Genomic DNA, 25,557 nt, shown 5'->3' with positions numbered 1-25,557 from the left:
GTGGTCTGAATGGAAAAAAAGTGGCCGGTCCTTAAGGGGTAGAAAGCCCTAGGTCCTCAAGTGGTTAAATGTCGTCAAATGGACTGGATAGAACAATGGACCAGACCAAAAGACTGATCAAACCACTTGTTGTTTGAAAGTCTATTAGTGTCAAACGAATAGACTTTCAAACAACAAGTCGTTTGTACACATGTACAGACCTAACTGTCGTTTGAACGACAGTTAGTCCACAGATCCACCAAGCGGATCAGTCGAAACTGATACTGATGCCGTACAAATGCCAAGCTGTCGTTCAAACCACCGGTTTGAATGACAAGACGTTCAGAAATATCAGACGTGTGTACGTACCTTTACTGTTTCTGTGGCAGACTATGTGAAAGGCTGTTTCTTCCAGCAGTTCAGTACAAAAGGTTTATGGCTGTAATTCCTTATCAGTGAAGGTTAAGGTGTAGTCTGACTAACCTGAATGTTTAACTCTTTCAGGGATAAAAAGAAAAAATGAACACATCCTAGTTAAATGCAGGAATGGCACTGTACCTACACAGGTTTTACCTCAAGTCACGTCAGTTAAGGTACCCTTTAAAAGATGACATTTACATTTGATGTTATCATCAGATGTAGATGTCCTAAATATTAATTTCATTAAGTTTTTTCCAGTGCTTAAAAAGGCAAGATAACAACATATAGCAGATTGTAATAGAACCCAACCGTATATTAATTATCCTGGCTTCAGCATCAGAAACGCTTCCTGTATCTATCTGCTGCTGTATATTGGTATGTAATCTTGCCATCCCAATGGTATTGAGCCTAGGCTGTTATGTTTTGCTGCCTTCTCCCAGAGAGCACTCAGGGACACCAGATGTTGTTTCTGCTCACTTTGGAACACACAACAAACATTCCACAGTGATGCTCCTTGCCGGCAGTAAATATGTTGCTACCTGTGAATGTAAATCAGGGCAAGGAACGATTTTACAATGTGAAAAGATTGACTAAACAATTTATAAATGAATATTGTGTACACGACTGGTGCAAACGGGAAGTCAAGCGATCGCAGTACTTTGCGCTGAGTCGTCGGGGATCTTAAAGATCAGATCTGCCGTGACGGTCATTATCACCGCTCGTCACCAAATGTTGTTTGCATAATTGCGTGCCTATACCCCACAACACAAGATCGCAGGAATGATCAACCGTTGCTCAAAAACCGCCGGTCGACCGAAAAATTGCGTAGTGGGTGCGGGCTTTTATGTACTTGGCAGTTCTCTGGCTCAGAAAATGATCTGCGGTGTGTAAAATGTTACTGTCCGTACATGCATAGTCACTTCCACAAAGATGTTTTAGAATGTTATGAGCTGAACCTTTGCATTAAAATAATTTTACATTGAATTATTCAGGAGGACATTGAAGAAGGACTCACCGTGATCACGTCACCCATTTTAATGTTAAGACTTGTTAGATCGTAGTTGTTACAGTAATCCTTCAGCGCCCTGACCTGCAGAGCCGCAGAGGCCTCTGGGAAAAAAAAGATGAACAATTGCCATGAGCATCTGAGCACCTTCCACATGCAAACCGTCACTCTCTTATGCTTGGTTCACACTGCAAGGCAAACAGGCACATTCAGCCGGATTGCACAGCACTAACTGTCGACGGATCCTTTGTTATTAATAGGATCTGTTCATACTGTCAGTCCGGAATAGATCTGTAAACACAGCACAAACTCACGATCTGCACTTGACAACAGATGGTTAGCCACAGAGGCTTGTGGTGGAAATGTATCTGCCCCAGACTCCAACCGGACACAAAACACCATCGGAGTGGACGCTGCACTATCTGCTCCGAACAGACCGTGTGTGATCCGGCTCAATGTGAACCGAGCCTTACAATTAAGACTGGAACTACCATAAGGAGTCCTAAGCTGAACAGAACACATAAAAAAAAATTAAGACAAGCTCACCAGTTGTGCTTAACGCGGTTAAAGGACCACTACCGCGGAAAATTGTAAAAAAACATGTAAACACATACAAATAAGAAATGCGTTTCTTCCACATTAAAATGAGCCATAAATTACTTTTCTCTCATCCTACTATCACTTAAAGCAGGTAGTTAAAAATCAGAACTGACAGGTTTTGGTCTCGCCCATCTCTTCATGGGGGATTCTCAGCATGGCCTTTATTTTTTTATGAAGGCGTCCCTTGCAGGGCCGGCTCTACCATTAAGGCAAAGGAGGCAGCTGCCCCAGGGCCCCAGAGCTTGTAGGGGCCCCCAGTGGCTACAAGAGGAAACATTTTTTTCAAATCGGCCTTATAGTTTTTGAGAAAATCGATTTTAAAGTTTCAAAGGAAAAAAAAAAACATTTAAAAACCTGCCAACTTTAATGGTTAATAGCAAATCCACCTTAAATTCTAGAAACCCTAAATTTGCAGGATATGTTAAGGAGATCATTAGGAATAAGAGGAAAACATTTTTTTTTCAAAGTTTAGAAGGAAAAAAGTATAGTTTTAAATGTGGTAAATGTCACTTTTAGTAGCAAACCTAACGGTAGTGTAATTTTACAGGCATCAATCGAAAGCGCAATAAATTTCCTGACGGGGTTTCCAGGGGGTCTATACGCAGCCGCAGTGCTTTGGCCAGGGATCGCTATACAGCCGCAATGTGGCTGTATGAAGATCCCTGGCATTTTTTCCTATTTTCCCAATTGTTTTTTTATGTTTAGAGTGTGGGAATTTTTTTTTTTTTAATTATGTGGGGTCCCCTCCTGAAACTTTTTAACCCCTTGTCCCCCATGCAGGCTGGGATAGCCAGAATGTGGAGCTCTGACCGATTGGGACTTCACACCCTGACTATACCAGCTGCGAAAAACGTCCCCTAATGCCGATTTTTGTTCCGGCGTATATGTTGGGGGGGCCCCCAGGTTTATTTTGCCCTGGGGCCCCATTGTTGCTTAAACCGGCCCTGGTCCCTTGAAAAGGATTTATATAAAGATGCTGGCCAGCCTCCCTGCACACTTTTAGCAGTTGTACGGAGAAACTGCTATTCACTAAGTGCTTTCGAAAATACAGGTAGTCCCCGACTTACGAACGCCCGACTTACGAACGTCCCGCCGATACGAACGGCATGGATTCTGTGTTTCCATGAGAACAAGCCGCAACATTTTTTTTTTCAAATTGGACTTTTTGAGAAAGTCGATTAAAAAAAAAACATTCAAAGAAAAAATGGCTTTTAAACTTATATAAGCAGGTACAGGGGGTATAGGTGACACAGAGGGGGACACTGGAGGCACAGAGGAGGTACAGGGGACAGAGATGGCACAGTGTTCCGACTTAAGAACAGATTCAGAACAAACCTACAGTTCCTATCTCGTTCGTTAACCGGGGACTACCTGTAATTATAAAACCTCGAGAGTCACCCATGAGGAGATGGATTAGCCCAAAACCTGTCGGTTCTCTCAGATTTTTAATACCTACTGAATGTGACAGCAAGATAGGAGAAAAGTAATGTATGGCTCATTTTACTCTGGAATAAATGTACTTCTTATTTGTATGTGTTTACATATATTTTAAATTTTATAATTTTTGCAATAGTGGTCCTTTATGGTTAGTGTTGCTTTGTTTTCATGTTATGCACGGTTATGATCACCACCTTTTTTACATTGGCGGCGTAGCCTCATGATTTACGCTATTCAAGCTTGTTGTGCTATGTTATTTTAAAAAATGACAAAACAATAAAAATCATTGAAAACAAAAAAAGAACTGAAAACATTTTATTTGGTCTCTTCAGAGCCTCATAACTATAACTGTATTTTGCAGCAATAAAAAAATGCCACCTCCTCAAAAGAAACACAGAGCAGATCTCCCATTGCCATATACAGAGTAGAGTCCTTCACTGCCTTTACAATTATCATTCAAAGTTGCAAAGGCTCATTAGGAGCTGTAGTCCTCCTAGGAGAAGGTTGGCATAGTGATTTTTTTCTGAACTGCAGTGTCTGGAGGTACTTTCATTGCAACTCAGGGGACGTGCCCTTCGAATTTGATAACACCATCTGCGAACTGCTGTTTAACCCTAAAGGCACATACACACGCCATACTGTAGCCAACGACGGGTCCGTCAGACCCTCCCGCTGGGCAGACGTTCTGCTGACAGTAGCACATGTGTACATGCTGTCGGCAGACCTGTGGATCTGTCAGAAACAGTCTTATCAGTCTGCCAACAGCGTGTACACACGTGCTACTGTCGGCAGAACGTCCGCCCAGCGGGAGGGTCTGGCGGACCCCTTGTTCGCTAAAGTATGGCGTGTGTACCTGTCTTAACAGCTGCTGGCAGGAGTGCTATATAGACAGAAACAGAGGAGCTCAGGTACGGTATTTTTAATTAAAACCACAATTAAAGTACCACTATTGCAAAAAAATGTACATTTTAAAATACATGAAAATATATACAAATAAGACGCAGGTTTCTTCTAGAGTAAAAGGCGCTATAAATTACTTATCACCTGTGTTGCTGCCACTTACAGTAGGTAGTAAAAATCGGATGAAACTGACAGGGATTTGACTAGTCCATCTCTTCATGGAGGATTCTCAATATTTAATGTAGTCCCTGGATAGGATCTATACAAAGATGCAAAGATTTTGGTCCCTTACACAATCCTAGGAGTTCTGCTACACCGCCAGCTTGCTGGGTAATCAGTAAAACTGCAGGGAGAGGATGACTGCCCTACAACTTTAAAGGTGACAAACACGAATGGACCCTCTTGGAAATAACAGGCTGTGAGGAGGTTTTTCTTTTTAGAGTCCTCACCAGAATAAAGCATTTGCTTATTTAGAAGCTAGAAGGCGATAGGCAAGAACAATCATGCTGCTATTTCAGTGTTATGGGCCTCACCTCGTAGCATCTGTTTGATCTCCTTGCTGGCCTGGGTCCCTGTGAATTGGTTTACTATATCCAAGGCAGACTGGCTGTAAGTGTTCCGCACATGAGCATTGATCCCGCTCTGATAACACAGCAAATAAAAAAAGAAAAAACACATTAGCACACTTTGATAACGTATTTTAGTTCAAGATGATCACATTCAGATACATACAGTAAATAATAAAAATAAAAAAAATACTTCAAAACTCCCAGCGGATAAGGTAATGGCTCTTCATTTACCGTACTGCTTCACGCAATAACACCCACAGACGTAACCACAAATCATGGCCTCCCACAAGATCTACAAAGCATGGACCTCCTTCCTTTAAAATCTACAAATCATGGGCCTCCTACCAAGTCAACCCCCCATGGTGGCCTCCACAGTCAGTGGCCTATTTGCTATGGTTTTTTTTTACCCCTACCCTTAAACTGTTAGGACACCATTAGGTTTAAATCCCTTTAAAAGGAACTCCGAGCACCTCTCATGGGCATGCCTTTAAGACTCCAACCAATACTGCAAAGTACTTAAAGATGCATACGTTTCTGTAACTTGTGCTCTCCTCTTTCATTTGATGCCGTTTTACACCAAATAGTTTTCGTTTGATTTAAATTTAAACATCACAGCTATGTTATAACTCCCGAGCCACCACTGTCTTCTCTGTTAGAGAAGGGCATCACTGAATGAAGCAGGAAGAGGAAGTGACATGCATGGCCATTGCAAGAGGCTCCTCCAGAGGGGTCATAGCGCGACTTTGTTGAAAGTCGTCTGGCTTAAAGGCATGCCCATGAGAGGTGCTCGGAGTGCCTTTAATGACGCCCACAAGCCCAATTGAAAAACATCTTGGAAAGTTTATAGATTGAAGTAAGATAGGACACAGCAACAAGCATACAGTGAAGTGATGGCCAAGGCTGTGGAGTCGGAGTTTGAGTCGGAGCCATTTTAGGTACCTAGAGTCGGAGTTGGAGATTTCATAAACTGAGGAATCGAGAGTCGGATGATTTTTGGACAAAATCCACAGCCCTGGTAAGTATTAAACTAAGGAGTCGGAGTCGAGTAGTCAGAGTTGGAGACATTTTGGGCACCTGGAGTCAGAGTCGGTGGTTTCATAAACTGAGGAGTCAGAGTTGGAGATTTTTGTACCGACTCCATAGCCCTGGTGATGGCTGCATAGAAATCTGGTAAAGTGGTGCATAGTGGGAAATTGATGGTTTCTCCTTGATGAACTTGTAGCTGGGAAATATTGGATCATTTGCCAGAAGATATAACTATGGACCTGTGTAGAGGTAGTTAATGTGTGTATATGAGCTATAAGCTACTTCTGTGAGCATAGGTGGTTAGAGACACATAAATGAATAAATCGCTGGTTTCCGGATGTGGGAATCAGTGGTAAGACTTACAGCACTTCCACTGGCACATATGAGGGGGGATATCTGAAGACTATGAGACACTGAGGGTTACATAAAGCACAGAGGAAAGCTACAGGGACTCCAAGGCCCACAGCAGACTGTGGTATTACTTCACTTGTGGTCCCCTCAGGGCCTTGCTTTGATGTAGTGAGGCACAGGGAGACGGTTAAACTCTAGAGATCATCAGATAAAAAGAAACGCAACGCCTCTGTACAGGAACCAATCCTCCAAGGCATTTACACATTTATAGCTCTGTTAAGCAGTACCACATTCAGTGAAATGTAAATTCCCCCAAAAGATGAGAAAATAAGTAGATGTGCAATTAAAGTGTACCTGTCTTACACACAGAGTAAGGTCCCTTTCTCACTTGCACGCTGTTTGCAATGCAAGTGGCCATTGTGGAAAGAATTTTATAATTAAATCTGTTAATCTTTATGTATACCCTGTATATCATGTATATCCTGTGTAACCTATGTGACTATATAGTCCACATGCACAAGATTAGATTATTGTGTTAGAGTGACACTTTAAGTAATAGGATTATTGTTAACCAAGGAGTTATCACGATACCATTGAATATATGTTATATATGTTTTTGAACCATATACTGTGCAGTCTCCTATGTCTTTCACAGTGAAATTCCAGAACAACCTCCAAACCTCCCCCCAGTGTCATTTTGTACCAAGCACGAAGAATTCCTTGAGCAGAAGCAGTTTAAACTGGATATTTCATCCTGGAAAAATATCCACTTGGCTATGAGATCATTTCAGAGAAACGAAAGTGGGTTTGTCTTTGAAGGAAAACGAAAGCAAGAATATTGTTACAGGGGACTTCCTTGAAAGGCTGATTTTCAGGACAAAGAGGAGTCAAGTGACCCCACCTGCAAAGGCGAACTGAACATGCTGGTTGGACTTTTACCAGAAAGAACTGCCCAAAAGGAGGAATATTTTATCATATTAATTAGGCTTTAAAAGGCCAATGCATGCAGGAAAAAACTTACTTTCTACTGCTATGCTGGGCCTGTGTTAGAGATAGACTCTATATGCTGGCTGTTAGAAAGTCCTTGTACAAGTAATAAAGATTTCTAAGGTTTTGGCAAATGAACGAAGAATGTCTCATGAGTAAGTTTATTTACTTTTAACATCTGGTCTTCATCGAACCGGAAAACCTATAGTCACAGAGAGGTGAGTCCTAGGAGCGCGTTTGCGACTGGCGAATCTGATAAAAAAAAGCTGGTGAAAGCCCACCGGGACTACGTTTCCTTCAAAAAGCAGGTGGCCAAACGCAACTGGAGCTCACGTCTTTGTGACGTACGGTTTATTTCGAACCGTGAGACTTCTTCAGCCAAGGTCGGTGAAATCGCCTGCTTAGGATTCTAAAACAAAGTTCTCGGGTGTCCTGAAAGCTTCTTAATTGTAAGTACTACCTTTTATTTCTGTAACTTCTCATACACAGGGCTGCGCAAAATTAGAGTATAAGTTTTGATGTGTTGTTATATTGTTTTGCATGACACAATCTGTGGTCAGTTTCCTGAGCTACTGTGTGCCTCAGCGGAATTGTAAGTTTTTGCAATAGAACACAGCCGCGTAACAGGCAGTAATATCGGAGTGGATCTAGATCACAGGTTGTTTCTGTATTTTAGTCAGGGGTACCCTCATGCAGAGGTTCATCACACTGAGTGAATCCGGTCTCCGCTGCAGCTCCCGACGGGCAGATACGTAGTTCTGCCAGGTAGAAACGTAACTCTACAAATCCATCTCAGGGACGAGACCGCTGACATTGTAATTCTCAAAACAAGTGTATGAACGAGGGAGGTTGAGAATGGGGCAAGGTACAGGCAAAATTAAAGCAACTGATGATGAATATGTCATGCGCAAGAGGAACAAAAGCTGGGTAAAATATTGTAGCCTGTGGAGGAGTACATTTGGTTTTTCGGGACACCTTCACCCTGACGGGTGCAAGAAACTCGTTTCTCAAATTAAATGTGAAACACAAAGTGACAGGAAGCTAGAAGGTCGGTTTGGCTTAGCAGAAGCTAAAATATGGCTAGAAGAGGCGCATAAGAGGCAGAAACAGGTGAATACATATTGGTTAGGAAAAAAGAACAAAGACCTGGAAGTGGTAACATGCACTCCACGCCAAGACCCCCAGATCCCTCCCCCAGCCCAGGGCCAAGCCGTACCAGTCCTAGACCAGGCTGAGGCCCTCCCACATGACGCAGATGGGGCCCCACAGGGAGGTGGAACTAAGCAAAAGGAGGAAGGGGGGGCCACGGGAGGTTTGGAGGTAGGAACAGATAGAGAGGGAGTGCTGACGAGAGCCAGCAAAAAGAAGATAGAGGGGGAGGCAGGGGTGCACGTTTCACAAGTATATCCACCACTACCCCCACCATATGTGCACCTGCGGGCTACAGCCCCTGCCTATGAGGCAACTACTATGCCCATGATTCAGATGCCAAACCCTGCGGGAGGTGAGGCTGTGAGAGTTTATAGGCCATGGACAGATAACGATGTGAAGGAAGCTCTACAGGGCATACCCTCACATCGTGAAGACATAGATACATGCATAAGGGATATGAAAAACCTCCGTATCAGCTACGGCCTAGACGGGTTGGAATGTGAGAGGGTCCTTAGAGGGAAGTTCCAAACAGACTGGCACATGGTAGCTGGTACCTGGAACCCCTTTGATGCAGGAGATCCAACAGGAGATCCACCTGTTCCCCTTAAACCTCTGGTCTGGGACAGCGCTGATCTGATTCAAAGATATGATGCTGTACTCGACAGGGCTAGGGAGAAGTATAAGACGTCACCTGATTGGGGCCAGATTTCCATCATCACCCAAAGAGATGGGGAGGGAGTGGATGAGTTAGTAGCCAGGGTAGTGGAGATTTTCAACAGACATAGTGGCATAGCTCCCCCTGCTGACCGAACAGTAGATTCCCCATACGAACAACAACTTAAAATTGCTGTACACAGAGCTTTGAAAGAGGATGTGGCCAAGTTTGTGACAAAGCATATGGTTAACCATAGAACTTGCAGACTGAATGATTTTCTAGAATATGCCCGGCATGCTGAACGTGTTATCAAAGAAAAGGTAAAGAAGGGGAAGAAAGTTGCCACAAATGTTTATGATTGCAGTGATGAGAATGGTTGTTATGTGAATGATAATGGGTATTTCACACGCCCACGAAAGCGCAGATCTAAGGATTTTGAAGGTCGCAGAGAACGCGGAGAATGTTTTGAATGTGGGTCGAAAGATCACCTGGCCCGGCATTGCCCCCAGAGGGCCCGAGGTCAACAGCGACAAAGTATGGTTAAGGGTATTAATTCTGCCCTAGTTGAAGGCAACTGAGTAAGTGAATTTATTGATGAAAATAGAATGTTACGTTGTGGTGTGTAAAATGTGAAGCTGGGAATTCTGAGCTCTGAAATCTAAATCACCAGAGCTCCCCTGGAAGTATCCAGCAGAGGGGGAGGAGGAGGGGGGCTACAGGGGAAAATCCACAAGTTATGAGCTGCTGTCTGTCTGTTTGTTGTTTGTTGTTTGTGTAGTTTGTACAGTATACAAATGTCTGTACAAGTTTTATACTCTGTTTGTCCGATGTTCGTCTGAAGATTGAAAGTTTAAAAGTGATTTTAACTATTGCAGTTGTCTGTTTGTGAATGCTATTTGGGATGTGTTTGTACTGTTGAATTCTGTGAAATTTGAGTGGAGTTTCTGCCTGGGATCTGTGTGAAGGTATGAATCCCAGCTAGCAGCCTAGATGTGTGTATGTGTGTTGGAGCGGAACAGAGTGATTTGAGAGAATGTATGGAGTAAAGTAAGAGGTTTGTCTAAAAGATATGTATATTTTGTGAAACCCAGAATGCGGGATAAATAAAAAATAAAAGAAAAAGAGAAACCCCGCAGATATTACTTTCAATTATAAGAATAAAATATGATGATTTTTGTTTTTTGCTTCTGGGAACAATTGATTGCTGCATTGCTGTAGTATGTGGGTCATTGTCATCGATTGATTGGCCGTTTTGATTGACACCTGATTAAAAAAATTTTTTAAAATTCATGGATATGTTAGAAGGAGTTCAGTAAAATGATTTTCATAGAAATATTTTGACCACAAAGCCTTGTCTGATGGCGACTGCAGAAAGGGATGCATGATTGTAGTTCTCTGCCAAGAGCCCAACCCCACCCCCACCAGCCCCACCCCACCCCCCACCAGCTCCATCCCATCCATCCCCCCCCCCCCCCCCCGTTTATGCTGCACAGCCTGTTTGCTTGGGCGTCTACGTCTTTATTGTCCAAAACTGCTGCACCACCCTGGCCCTGTACTTTTGTTTTCTTTGTTGTTTACTGACCAAAGGATGTTTTTTCCCGTCCGCATGTGCGCAGTGACTTGTCCCAGGGCAATTGACAAATCCCTGTGGATCAGTTTTATGTGCACAGGAGGGAATACACCAACAGGTCTTACAGTAGTGAGCTGAAGAACATCGTAGAATAGATAAGCTTCTATCTGCGTCTTTGCTCAAGCTGTGTGTTTATCACTTACCCTACGCCACCCTGTTATATGGGATCCCGTCCCCCACTGTTTTCACTACCAGCCTGTATGCTTTCCCATCATGCATACGTCTGCGGCTTAGTGGCGTCCGCAGGGTTAGGTGTCAGCAACTGAGGAGCCCACCCGTCCCACAGACCATGGATGTTCTCCGGGCTCCCACAACACTGGCCATTCACATGTGTGCAACATCCCAGTCCCCTCATCTCCCGTGGCAACGACTTGGCAGTCCTGACATATACAACTACAACTCCTTCTGCTGACTTGCAGCCTAAGACTTTACCTACAGGTCGCTCTGGACACTGCTGACCTATTAACCTTCCTTTGACTGATTTTGTCCGATTTATTTGTGGTGATGACACATGAGTTTTACATGTGTCAACAGGAGGGATAATAGTGGCTAAATTAGAATAAAACCACATGGGAATATTTAAGCCATTGCAAGAGGGCGCATATGGGCCCTCCGAATCCAGATTAATTAAAAGATCCAGAACCACAGCTTGCTACGAACACTCACATGAGGCTTTGGTGTTTTTTGAAACAAAAAAAGAAATGTTGTTTGAATTTTGCTCAAGAAGAACGCTTAGCGGTCATTTCCTTTTAAAAACAGTAGCCAGATCCAATCTGTTCTTGATAGTTAGCACCACGGGGTAAAGAGGGGCGGAAATTTGAGATCCTGAGGCGACGGGAACATTTGCCTGAGCCTCAGTGCGACCACGATCTCAAAGGCTGTGGGAAGATATTAGAGGATTCTTCCTAAGGCACAGGTGTAGTTCTTTATCTTGAACCATGGTGAAAAGGAGATAAAAAAGGGGGAACAGATACCTAAAAAGGCTACATAGGGGAAGTTGGGTTAGAGCCATAGCATTTTTAAAGAAGAAGAAGAGTCCTGGAATGACAATGACAATGACAATACGACCTCCATTGAACAGCAATGACAGGATAGACAAAGAGATTACTGACCCATCCCCACCGGACAGTATTAACAAGATGAACGTGACTAGTGATAAAGTTTTAGTGACCGGTGGAATTTTTAATTTTTGGATTACTTTGGCAATTTTTACTGCAAACCGAGTGAATGTACCGAGTGAATGTGTCTGACTGTATTGTGTGTGCAGCGGCTAGACCGCAGATTGCTCTGGTATCAGTAGTGGCGAGTGGGTCTGAATTAGAATGTATGATACAAAGTATGATAAGTGTGAATCAACCACGGAACTGTACCACAGAGAGAGTCCGTATGAAGGTACCAGGCACGCCACAGCGTGCATTTGCTACAGCCAGCAATCTTACGTGCTATAATAGATCTGCTCCCAGTAACCATCCGATGATCAAGTATTGTGGAGAAATAGTGGAAATAACCAACGATAAAGGGTTGAGCCTAGGAACAAAATGGCAGTTAGAAGATACATGGTGGACTTGTGAACCCAACAAAGCAGAATCATCATTGCCACCAGAATGGAAAGGGTTGTGTGCCCCTGTCTGGATGATAGAACATGTCACTATATTGCCCTATGAATCCTTTAAAATTTTGGTGGATAAAAAGGTACACCGGAGTAAAAGGGAGGCACCAAAAGGGAGTCTGGACCCATATGTATATATTGATGCAATAGGGGTCCCCAGAGGGGTGCCAGACGAGTTCAAGGCTAGGAACCAAATTGCTGCAGGGTTTGAGTCCATTTTCCTATGGCCAACAGTTAACAAAAATGTAGATTGGATTAATTATATTTATTACAATCAGCAAAGATTTGTTAATTATACTAGAGATGCTATCGAAGGTTTGGCAGAGCAACTGAAAGCAACATCATTAACAGCATTGCAGAATAGAATTGCATTAGATATGCTGTTGGCAGAGAAAGGGGGTGTATGTGAATTTTTTGGGGAACAATGTTGTACCTACATTCCAGATAATACATCCCCTGATGGAAAAGTGACAGTGGCTCTTCAGCAGTTAAAAGACCTATCCGAAGAGCTGAAACGAAACTCAGGTGTTTCAAACCCAATAACAGACTGGTTACAGAACTGGTTTGGAAGCTGGACTTCATTTTTTTCAGAGTTTTGGTATCGCATTCCTAACTGTTCTTATGGTTCTGTTCCTGCTAGCCTGCTGTATTTTTCCAATGCTGAGAACATTTTTTGCAAGGTTGATAGATAAGCATATGAGTATTACTATGTATGCAGCCTTAGCACAGCATGATGAAGAAGCATACGGTGATTTGGGAGGAGATTATGATGGTATGCTGGAGGGAGATGGCCAGGCCAACGTGTGAGGCAATAATTCCAGCTCACGGCCAGAGCCTGATTTTTGTTTTTGAGCATTTCACTTCTATGCCTTGACTTGCTGTAGTGCATACCCATTTGCAGCAAAGGGGAGTAGAAGGCTGTGTTTGCTTGAACCTCTGACCCCTGTAGTGGAGACACATTTGCAGATACCTGAGGCTTAAGTAAGCATAAGCATAGAAATGTGAATGTAAATATTCTTTTTATAACACATATATAATCAAGCCACAACCCACAGTATTAATTATAAACAGGAGGGAAATGTGGAAAGAATTTTATAATTAAATCTGTTAATCTTTATGTATACCCTGTATATCATGTATATCCTGTGTAACCTATGTGACTATATAGTCCACATGCACAAGATTAGATTATTGTGTTAGAGTGACACTTTAAGTAATAGGATTATTGTTAACCAAGGAGTTATCACGATACCATTGAATATATGTTATATATGTTTTTGAACCATATACTGTGCAGTCTCCTATGTCTTTCACAGTGAAATTCCAGAACAACCTCCAAACCTCCCCCCAGTGTCATTTTGTACCAAGCACGAAGAATTCCTTGAGCAGAAGCAGTTTAAACTGGATATTTCATCCTGGAAAAATATCCACTTGGCTATGAGATCATTTCAGAGAAACGAAAGTGGGTTTGTCTTTGAAGGAAAACGAAAGCAAGAATATTGTTACAGGGGACTTCCTTGAAAGGCTGATTTTCAGGACAAAGAGGAGTCAAGTGACCCCACCTGCAAAGGCGAACTGAACATCCTGGTTGGACTTTTACCAGAAAGAACTGCCCAAAAGGAGGAATATTTTATCATATTAATTAGGCTTTAAAAGGCCAATGCATGCAGGAAAAAACTTACTTTCTACTGCTATGCTGGGCCTGTGTTAGAGATAGACTCTATATGCTGGCTGTTAGAAAGTCCTTGTACAAGTAATAAAGATTTCTAAGGTTTTGGCAACTGAACGAAGAATGTCTCATGAGTAAGTTTATTTTCTTTTAACACCATGCACCATATAACGCATGCAAGGCACTTGCAATGCTCTCTGATGCGTTGCCAATCACATTTATTCAGGGCTGTGGTGTCAGTACAAAAATCATCCGACTGTTAATGAAACCACTGTCTCCGACTTCAGGTACCTAAAAATTGCTCCGACTCCTCGACAGAGACTCCACAGCCCTGAATTCATTTATAATAAATGGGATCACACTTGCGTTTGTGTTAAATTCCATGCAACCATGGGTTGGTTTTCTGTGCTGGATCACAACGCGTCTGGCTTAGGCAGCCACAAGAGTGGCATTTTAATTACAAGCTGCCTTGAACCCGTTATACTGACTAATAATATAAAAGGATTTAATTTGTTTTTGACTGTTGTATGGAATTCATATCATAGGCTGTAGATACATTCAGGGGGCTTCAGACAGAGCCACGCCTCTCTCCCCTCTTCACCTGTGCATTTCAGCAGCCCTTCAGACCTGCCCCTTGCATTATCGCAATTGCCAATTCTGACCAAATGCCAACATTTTCCAAGGAATTCCAAAAGATACTGAATTCTGCAGATTCTGAATTTGCTTTATGACACTGTAAAGTTGTAATTTATTGTGAATATCTTTTCGCATTAACCTTAAGACTAATTATGGTTAGTGCGAATTAGCAACAATAGGTTTGTAATTTTGTTTAGAATGCTCGATTTCATGGCCCTTAAAGGATACTGGAGCCCAAATGAATATGATAAACGAGGGAGCACTGTACTGAGGTAAGCATCTACTTTTTTTTTTAAGGTTACAAGTACCCTTTAACCAGTTCGCATTCAGTCGTTTTTCGCTTCATGCATCCGAACAATGTTCACCTCCCATTCATTAGCCTATAACTTTATTACTACTTATCACAATGAACTGATCTATATCTTGTTTTTTCCGCCACCAATTAGGCTTTCTTTGGGGGGTACATTTTACTAAGAGCCACTTTACTGTAAATGCATTTTTAAAGGAAGAATAAGAAAAAAACCGAAACAAATCATTATTTCTCACATTTCGGCAATTATAGTTTTAAAATAATACATGCCTCCATAATTAAAACCCACGTATTGTATATGCCCATTTGTCCCGGTTATTACACCATTTAAATTATGTCCCTATCACAATGTATGGCGACAATATTTTATTTGGAAATAAAAGTGCATTTTTCCGTTTTGCATTCATCACTATTTACAAGCTTATAATAAAAAAAAAAAAAGAAATATTTCATCTTTACATAGCTATTTAAAAAGCTATTTAAAAAGTTTAGACCCTTAGGTAAATATTTGTGTTTTTGTTTTTTTTATTGTAATGTTTTTTTGTTTTTTTTTAATTAAACATTTTATGTGGGTATTTTTGGGAGGGTGGGATTGAAATTGTATTTTTTTTTGTAAATATATGTGTATTTTTATTTTTATTTAACATTTAGATGTAGTTTACTTTTTGGCCACAAGATGGCAGACATGAGTTGTTTACAGTGACGTCACTCTAAGCGTACCACGTACGCTTAGAGCGACATAGGAAGCAGAAAAAGCGTAGCAGGAGCACACATGGCTTCCTGGACGTGAGTTTCACGTCCAGGAATGTCAAATAGTTAAGCACGCTCAGTAGACATGGCGCCTAATTCATCAAGCTACACTGCTTAGCACCGCAGCTTACTTTAAAGGCCGGATCCACACTATAAGCACTTTTCTGAGCGCTTTGCGATTGATTAGCACTTTCTGAATGCATTTTTAAAAATTTCTCCCATTTACTTTCATTAACATCGCAGTAAAAATCGCAGCAATCGTGCAAACGAGTACGTGAAAAATCACTGAGATTTTTACCTCGATTTTAATGAAAGTGAATGGGAGAAATTTTTAAAAAGCGCAAATCAATCACAAAGCATTTAGAAAAGCGCTTATAGTGTGTCTAGGCCCTAAATGAGCGCCCACTTAGCCTGCCTTGCATAGCAGCTCTCGCTGCTATGTAAGGAGCGTGCCTTCCTTAGTTACACGTTTTGCTTACATAGCAACGCGTGTAACGTTAACTGCGGGCGGTCCTGTGAAGTATCGTTACCGCAATACACTCACGGACGCTTATATGCTAATATAGTCCTATTTATGCACAAAAAAGTTTGTGTATTACAAGGACCTGGTTTTCCAGACCTTTCAGAATTTAGGTGTTGAAAATCCATTAATTCCAATTTTCATCTAGAAATTGTATAAATTCAAAATTTGGAATTTCCCAAAATCGGCTTGCTCATCCTTGGTAAGCAATCAGGCCGAAGTAATTGCTCTTTCACTCTCTCTTCTGTTTCTTTTTCTATTCGAAGCCTTGGTATACTTCACTTCACAAGCCATGTGGTTTGATTGGTCTGTTGGTACTACTGTAGTATCCATTCTGTCTTCCAGTTACATCCTAAAACTGCATCACGGAACATTACACAAAAATAACACTTGTAATTTATGCAAATTATGTATTTATTTATTTGCCCTTTAAAAGTTATAAGTAGGAGAACATCTGTACTGATATAATTTGGGTAATACTATAAATTGAATGGGGTTGTGAAACATTCCTTTGTCTGTTAGATTCAGCATTGTAAATGCATAGCCTGGGTCACAGAGAGGGACATGCATGCTGGAAGGGAACTTGTGGATGCATAGTTATATGTAACATACATTCAGGGCTAAAACATTGGCAGGAATTCAGAGAATATGTCGAATTCAATAATCCTCTCCATGTTTATATGAGAGAAAAAAATGAGATATTTTGTATCCATAGAAAAGGGGTAAAGTCGAGGCAGACGTAATTTTACAGTGGATGATGGCTGATGTTTTCTGACAGACCAGAAAATATACATATGGAGTTTAGTAAGACAGATGCCATTATAGAGGTAACCTATAGCAACAGAACAGAAGAAGCAGGTGACTTACATCCAACAGAAGCCGAACGACCTCAGTCTTCCCGCACAACGCTGCCTCATGGAGAGCGGTTCCGGATTTGGTCTGCCTGTTGATGTCTATGCCAGCTTGTAACAGGAGCCTGAGAAGGACGAGAGAGAAGGAGAGAGAGGTCAGAACACCTGATCTGCAAATCTGTTCTAGGGGAGGCATTAAAAACGTAAAAAAAATCCAATTGGGTCAACATGACAGCCATATCTAAATTAAAGAGCCAATTTAGCCTACATTTCACATTTAATTATCTTCTACTAGAACAATAAAAGCCTGCCTGGTCTTTTTCTTGCAAATCTTTCCTGGAGCCCTGTGCCCACCTTTGACAGTGTAACCCCGCCCCCTTGCAGAGAAGGGCTATGGCACTTTCTCGATACTTTCAATATCTGTATAATGAGTGATTAAACAGTATTGTACATTTAGTACATAGAGTGCACTTTGTTTGTATCTCTGAAACATTGTAACTCGAATTGTTTGTAGGGGACTGTGTACTGTGTGTGTGTGTGTGTGTGTGTGTGTGTGTGTGTGTGTGTGTGTGTGTGTGTGTGTGTGTATGTATGTGTGTGTATGTGTGTATGTATGTGTGTGTATGTGTGTGCGCGTATGTGTGTGCGTGCGCGCGTATGTGTGTGCGTGTGTGTAGGTGTGCGTGTGTATGTATGTGTGTGTGCGCGTTTGTGTGTGAGCGTGTGTATGTGTGTGCGTGAGCGTGTGTGTGTGTATGTGTGTGCGTATGTGTGTGTGTGCGTGTGCGCGTGTGTGTATGTGTGTGGGTGTGTGTGTATGTGTGTAGGTGTGCGTATGTATGTGTGCGTGTGTGTGTGTATGTGTGTGCGTGCGCGTGTGTAGGTGTGCGTGTGTATGTGTGCGTGTGTGTGCGCGTGTGTGTGTGTATGTGTGTGCGTATGTGTGTGTGTGTGTGTGTGTGTAGGTGTGCGTGTGTATGTATGTGTGTGTGCGCGTTTGTGTGTGTGCGTGTGTATGTATGTGCGAGAGCGTGTGTGTGTATGTGTGTGCGTGTAGGTGTGCGCGTATGTGTGTATGTGTGTGTTCGTGCGCGCGTGTGTGTGTATGTGTGTGCGTGCGCGTGTGTGCGTGCGCGTGTGTGTGTATGTGTGCGCGCGTGTGTGTATGTGTGTGCGTGCGCACGCGTGTGTAGGTGTGCGTGTGTATGTGTGCGTGCGCGTGTGTATGCAGTTTACTAGTTTTCCCTTATTCTCACTTTTCCCTACATCTCCAGTTTTTACAGTTTGCCGTAATGTGGCACTGATGGGTCTCTGCTTGCAGTTACTTGGGTAAGAGCCAGGTAGGATATATGACGGCCGTGTATAGTCTGAATATGATGGTTCTGTCATAACTCCGGCCGTTTCCGCGGCTCTTTTACAGCTACAAAGCAAGGCAGCGGGATTCTAACAGCCTGTCATCCATCACTCTTATAGGCTGCTTACAGCTGCAATATGAGACCTTCCATTATTTCCTGAGCTTCACATGGCTGCCTTTCATACAGAACCACCTGATAATAATAATGGTGCCCGCTCAGTTTATGGACAAATATTTTCTACAGCAGGGCAAGGAAACACAAGAAAGCAGCTGGCAGCATCTCTGCTCTATTGAACAGAGAATGAATTCCGGGCCTGGCAATAAAGATATGATGATAATCCTCCACAATCCCTGCAAGTGACCGTGTCTAACTTAAAAACCTCCTCTGCCCATAACTTTTATTTCAGTTTTGGAGAGAACGGAAAAGGCTTACAGTCTCATTTGGGCTTTTATTGTAGTAATTATTCTGGTTGGGAGAAATTACCCAGAAAAGATGTGGATAAATCTAGTCCCTAGTAAGAGAAAGCACTGAAGAACAACACTATTGTGGCTGAATAAAGAAGAAAAACAACTAAAAAAAAACAAAAAAACACAACTAAGTTTATACTACTGTCCTTTCTTTGTTTCACCCTCTCCTCAACTTCCAGCCTCTGGTGTCACATGACAGGAAGTTAAAGGGACAATATCGATTAACATGTTTTTTTTTTCAATTCAGATAGGAAATGTTTGGGAAGTGCTGCAAAGTACTGGTGTATAAATTTCACTGGTTATCTATTTGATTACTGTTATCTAATTCCTTTCACATATTTCTGACTGCAGTCTGCTGAAATTCTGAAGGGGAGGGGGGGGGGGGGATTCCCTCACAGTGTATCTGTTAACTCTGTTTGCAGAGAGCTCATTCAGAGACAGGCAGAGCTTTCTCTCACAGAGAGCAGAGGAAATGTATTTTATGTGCAACTTAAACATTTGTAATACTGTAGTGTGTGAAACCTGATACCTGTTTTCAAATAATCTACTTCAATATTACACTGTTCTTAGCCAGTCAGACTGCAGAGATTCATACCTCTGCAAATGAGACAATCTAAACATAGCTAAAATCTACACAAACTGAATTAAAGCTTTTGCCTCTGATATTTAACATGAATAGTAGGAAAATGTTAACACAGCTACTTAGACATTATTTGAACGTTGTCATTTTAGAAAACTTGGGCATTGATAGTATTCCTTTAACAGAAGTTCTAACTTTTCCCCGATCCTATACAAAACTGAACAAAAGAGGTTTTGGTTGGAGTTGGGCCTTGAAATGACAAGAATGGAAAAATGACAACACATTACAAAAAGCAAATACGGCATGAACCCTGGCAGCATAACTAAGCATATGATGAAAAGGTATCCATGCATTACTCGATTTTCCATTGGGCGATTAACTTTATTGGGCAATCAACTACAGCGTGGTTAATTGAAAGTGGAACGACTAGTGGCCCACACACCACAAGCGAAATAATATGCTCACTCCAAGCTAAATAATCGCAAATACCTTCTGCTTTAACAGCTTCCGGACTGGGCTAATTGAAATCTACGCCCTGTTTGGGACCGGTTATCCCTGCCAGGGCGGAAATTTCAATTAGCACGCCGCACACGTCTCCCGCTACTGCTGATCACGCTGCTCTCCAGACACTGCAGCGCACCTGCCCTGCGGTGGCCAACTGGCTTACAATTGAGCCAATCACATTGGCCCACAGGGTCAGGAACCAATGAAATCGGCTTCAGACCAGCTCACGGAGCTCTGCTGTCATAGTGATGGCAGGGCGAATGGGCAAGAGGGCTGCAACGTCGGGAGAGCAGCGTGAATGAGAGCAACTGGTCCAGGTGGCGAGACTTCGTTGAGCCCTGTTTTTTGTACCAGCAGTTTCTGGTTCTTAAGGAACTAAAGACTGCTGGTGCTCAAGTGGTAAAAAGAAGGCAAAATTCAGTTTTGCATTGAAACAAGCATGGAATATACCCAGCAACAGATCAGCTCACTGTAAACCTAACCTAACTCAGGAAGATCCTGGACACTCACCTGATTATATCAATGTGCCCATTCTTGGCTGCCAGGTGCAGGGGGCTGGTCCCATTAGGGTCCGTGCTGTCTCCAGGCTTTGGTTCCAGCAATGCTGCACACATATTACTGTTTAACAACAGCTGGACAACCTGCAGAAGACAAAAGGGGAATGGCTGCTGTTAAGCAAACATTTCTGCACAGCAATTATTGCATGGGTGCATCAGCCGCCACCAACACATGGCACAATCCACGGTCTGAGGGGAGGGAAGCCATTTATAAGAATAAAGCAGTATAAGAACACTGAGGCTGCCAATCGTGGAGCGCTGACAGCTAACTTTAATATCCTTTTGAGCACTAGTTACATGGCAGCTTCAAAATAGCTCTAGCCCAACTTTTTTAAACATATTGGTCTTGATTCACTAAGACAAATAGCACGCCTTATCAGAGCTGGGACAAGGTCCTCCAGCACCCAAGGCTGAGACACCAAAGTGCGCCCCTCCATCCCTGCCACCCCAGCCGTCACACACTGATTGCTATTAGACTAAGAGGGCCACAGAGCCCACAACCTCCCCAACACCTTAATATCTAGTTATCTGGCTTGCAGTCACTGCTATGTATCCCCTTTTCTTATTTCTTTCTGCTTCATACACAATTAGGAATGACAGCTGAATGAATTGTGCGCCCCCACCTACTCTGCGCCCTGAGGCTGGAGCCTCTCCAGCCTATGCCTCGGCCCGGCCCTGCGCCTTATCAAAGTTAACACGCCTTATCAAAGTTAACACGCCTTATCAGACTAGTATAGCAAACTTATGCCTGCTAATTGGCAATGACAAGAGCTCCACTCGTCCTGCCCTGAGCCCCTGCGGGTTCGTAGCCCTCGCTATGCTACTCTGATAAGGCGTGTTAACTTTGATAAGGCGTGCTAAGTTTGATAAGGCATGCAATTTGTCTTAGTGAATCAAGCCCATTGCTTCAAATTGTGCAAAAAGTTACAATATTGTTTTCTATTGTTCTTGAGTTCACCTCATCTTCTGTACTAGCAACATCCAGGATCACTCCACAGTCTGAAATGTCTTTCTTTGTAAGTAAAGTACTGAGAGAGTACCTCCAGAATAAAAGACAGAGGCTGTCATGTCAGACTACTATCTTAATGGTGCAAATTTGGGGGGTGGGCGGGGGTCTCAGAGTTAATTACTTACTTGATTGTCTGTAATTAATTTACTGGTGATGCTCTATCCCCCCCCCCCCCCCCCCCCCCCTGGAAATGCAGTCTGGGAGATATTTCCGAAGATCTTTTGGAATTAAAGCTGAGAAAAACTTGTAGGAGGCACTCAGAATATAACTTGAACTTAAGCATAGAAGTAAAATCGGTCTTACCTCCATCAATGAACAAACCATATGGGTGATGCACAAAAAAATAACACAACGTTTTTCACGGGTACTAGCTTGCTTCTTTAGGTCAATAACAAAGTGCCTAAGTCTGCAGCAGTAGCGGGTGTGGGAGCCCTTCGGGGTAGCATATGATACACAGCGTGTCCAACTACCTAAGGAGAGCGACCGTCCAGCACCTGCTGAGCAGATCTGCCATACTGAACGGAACGGTTATTTTTCCATAGGCTCTGTCGGTGATTGCAGGAGTGCAACTTACCCTTGTGAGTATAATCTATTACGCTATCCTAACCGGCTTTACCTAACACTACTGCATTATCGGGCTCCTGGTCCCTCCCATTACAGAACCTTGGCGGTTGGAAGTATAACCACCAGGAATCATTACACAATCCTTTTGGAAACGTTCTTGTGTTGCCACAGCCCGTCCCCAGCTCACCAGCCACCCATTAGGCTATGGCTACAGAGGTGAAAGGCGGGCATCACAATGCAGATAGGGGTTGCCAGAGCCTATGCAGCAGAAAAAGAACGCTTTGGCCGCATTTCTGAGGGGGTCAGAGTGCTAACCTGACTAAATGATGGTTAATCAGGTAAGTAAGTAACCCTGAGGCCCCCTCCAATAATGCATCATGGCACGACAGGCTCTGTCTTTTATACTGGAGGAACTATTGAAAATTATTTCTATACTCCTATGAGGAAACCTCCCGTGACATTTTCTTTAGCAGCCCAGTCCATTCTCTGCTAAAATCTACAGGGAAAGTCCTCTGGAAAGGAAACACTGGAGGCCCAGCTCACAGCAGGGCCACGAAGGCCTGGTCCTTGAGGGCTGCTGCTCAAGTGGATGGCCAGCAGGGATGTTGCTAATGTTTTTGTGGCCCCATGTGGCATATCATTTGTGGCACCCAGTATAGGTAGCCACCCCCAGTCTAGGTAGCCAAGGTGTCCCCCAGTATAGGTAGCCATAGGGCATTGGTATCAGTGGGTGTATGTAGCTTCTTGCTACCTCCCCATCCCCAACACTCACAGACCTGCAGATCAGTGGCAACCTGAATAGAGGAGGGCAGTACCAAGTAACTGTACATTGCACTTTAAATGCAGGAAATGAACAATGACCTCACTTCCCCATCTGGTGCCCTTTGGGGTCACTACGCCACGCTCTCCTCTGTTTATGTTGCCACTGATCTGTAGGTCTGTGAGTGTTGGGGGTGGGGTGGCAGCAGGAAGCTATATACCCCCACTAATACCATTATGGCATGGGGAAGCAGCAACAGCCATACAAGTTACAGACAGGGTGGACAGCAAGGGAAGCCCCAGCTTTGGGTGAGGCCCCAAGTGACTGCTTGGTTCACCTTGGCCTAGCTGCACCCCTGATGGCCAGACATGATAGAGAAGGCTGCAAATGGGGGGGAGGCACATGTGGAAGCAGGGAGCTGCTGCTCAAGCGAGCTGTTCATGATGCAGCAGAAGGGCTGCTATATACAGTATGGATAGTATACATGGGAGAGAGAGTAGCACATTTTCCATGGGAGGGGACATGCTGCACACAGAGAGCCACAAGAAAGGTGGCCCAGAGGTGGAAAAAGTATAAGATGCCACTGAGGAAGGAAGTGGAAGTCCACAGTGGAGGCACAAACAGCACCAAAAAGCTGGCAAAATGTTATAAACCTTCTCCACTCCATGAAATCTAAATGATTTTGTCTTGAGTTCCCCTTTAACGCTGAACTCTAAGCAGACAGTTACATATAAAAATAAAATACTGTATTTGTAGAATAGTTTGGTTTTATCCCCATTTTGGTTTCTGATCCGTCCCTTTCCCTGTACTTCCCTCCTCCCTTCTTTTCTCATTTTTTTTTTGTTCTTTCCTTATTTTGTAATTATAGTCATAAACGCCCCTCAGCTCTCGAGAGCTAAGTTAGCACCTCTGCATAGCACTTTCTATGTATAATAAGAAAATAATTATAGATTCAGTTGGTGCTATCAGTGCTTAACACTTGTATTGTTCCGAAGTGCATGCCTGGGTGAACAAGACTGTTTTGTTACAATGCATTTTATTCAATAGAACAGAATAGAATTTTAGAATTTTATATTTAAATATCTAATCAGGGGCGTAGGAATAGGCCCTGCAGCCCCTGCGCCCGCGGGGGGGGCCCGGCCCCCCCCCTGGGGCCCGCTTGGGGCCGTTTTGTGGGTGCTGGAGGGGTGGCAGCATGAGGGGAAAGCCTTGCCCACAGTCGGCGGGGAGAGGGGTAGTTCCCCCCTCTCCCTCACCTCGGGGCTCTCCCCTCTGTGCTCCCCTCCAGCTAGTAAGTGTCTGTGGGGCTGTGGTGGGCAGCGAGCGGCGGGCAGATACATACCTGCTTCCGTGCGTTCCATCGGAGACTTCTCCCTCTAGCGGCTGACGTCACTTCCGGAAGTGACGTCAGCCGCTAGAGGGAGAAGTCTCCAATGGAACGCACGGAAGCAGGTATGTATCTGCCCGCCGCTCGCTGCCCACCACAGCCCCACAGACACTTACGAGCTGGAGGGGAGCACAGAGGGGAGAGCCCCGAGGTGAGGGAGAGGGGGGAACTACCCCTCTCCCCGCCGACTGTGGGCAAGGCTTTCCCCTCATGCTGCCACCCCTCCAGCACCCACAAGACGGCCCCAAGCGGGCCCCAGGGGGGGGGGGGGGGGGCATATTACGATTTTCTGGTGTCTGCTGCCCACATTACGATTTTCTGGTGTCTGCTGCCCTCATTACGATTTTCTGGTGTCTGCTGCCCACATTACGATTTTCAGGTGTCTGCTGCCCACATTACGATTTTCAGGTGTCTGCTGCCCTCATTACGATTTTCAGGTGTCTGCTGCCCTCATTACGATTTTCAGGTGTCTGCTGCCCTCATTACGATTTTCAGGTGTCTGCTGCCCACATTGTGATTTTCAGGTGTCTGCTGCCCACATTACGATTTTCTGGTGTCTGCTGCCCTCATTACGATTTTCTGGTGTCTGCTGCCCACATTACGATTTTCAGGTGTCTGCTGCCCACATTACGATTTTCAGGTGTCTGCTGCCCTCATTACGATTTTCAGGTGTCTGCTGCCCTCATTACGATTTTCAGGTGTCTGCTGCCCACATTACGATTTTCAGGTGTCTGCTGCCCACATTACGATTTTCAGGTGTCTGCTGCCCACATTGCGATTTTCAGGTGTCTGCTGCCCACATTGCGATTTTCAGGTGTCTGCTGCCCACATTGCGATTTTCTGGTGTCTGCTGCCCACATTACGATTTTCTGGTGTATGCTGCCCACATTAGGATTTTCTGGTGACTGCTGCCCACATTGCGATTTTCTGGTGACTGCTGCCCACATTGCGATTTTCTGGTGACTGCTGCCCACATTGCGATTTTCTGGTGACTGCTGCCCACATTAGGATTTTCTGGTGTCTGCTGCCCACATTACGACATTCTGGTGACTGACTGCTGCCCACATTAGGATTTTCTGGTGACTGCTGCCCACATTACGATATTCTGGTGACTGCTGCCCACATTAGGATTTTCTAGTGACTGATGCCCACATTGCAATTTTCTGGTGACTGCTGCCCACATGGCGATTTTCTGGTGACTGCTGCCCACATTGCGATTTTCTGGCCCACATTACGATTTTCTGGTGAACACTGCCCACGTTACGATTGTCTGGTGAATGCTGTCCACGTTACGATTTTCTGGTGAACGCTGCCCAC

At 43.7% G+C, this 25,557-nt stretch overlaps 1 protein-coding gene across 5 annotated transcripts in view; it reads right to left on the bottom strand.

Annotated features, from left to right (window-relative positions):
- CASKIN1 (CASK interacting protein 1) overlaps positions 1-25,557 on the bottom strand; it is a 361,626-nt gene that overhangs the window by 74,789 nt on the left and 261,280 nt on the right. For all 5 annotated transcript variants that reach the window (XM_068244315.1, XM_068244317.1, XM_068244316.1 and 2 more), the window contains exons 6-9: positions 20,474-20,604; positions 17,074-17,182; positions 4,876-4,984; positions 1,415-1,509 (exon numbers count right to left, since the gene is read on the bottom strand). In XM_068244315.1, the coding sequence (XP_068100416.1) occupies positions 1,415-1,509; positions 4,876-4,984; positions 17,074-17,182; positions 20,474-20,604 (444 nt within the window). The remainder of the gene's footprint in view (positions 1-1,414; positions 1,510-4,875; positions 4,985-17,073; positions 17,183-20,473; positions 20,605-25,557) is intronic.

Source organism: Hyperolius riggenbachi, chromosome 7 (assembly GCF_040937935.1).
Source record: "Hyperolius riggenbachi isolate aHypRig1 chromosome 7, aHypRig1.pri, whole genome shotgun sequence".
Classification (NCBI taxonomy): Eukaryota; Metazoa; Chordata; class Amphibia; order Anura; family Hyperoliidae; genus Hyperolius; species Hyperolius riggenbachi.
This window is presented reverse-complemented; position numbering and strand designations above follow the sequence as displayed.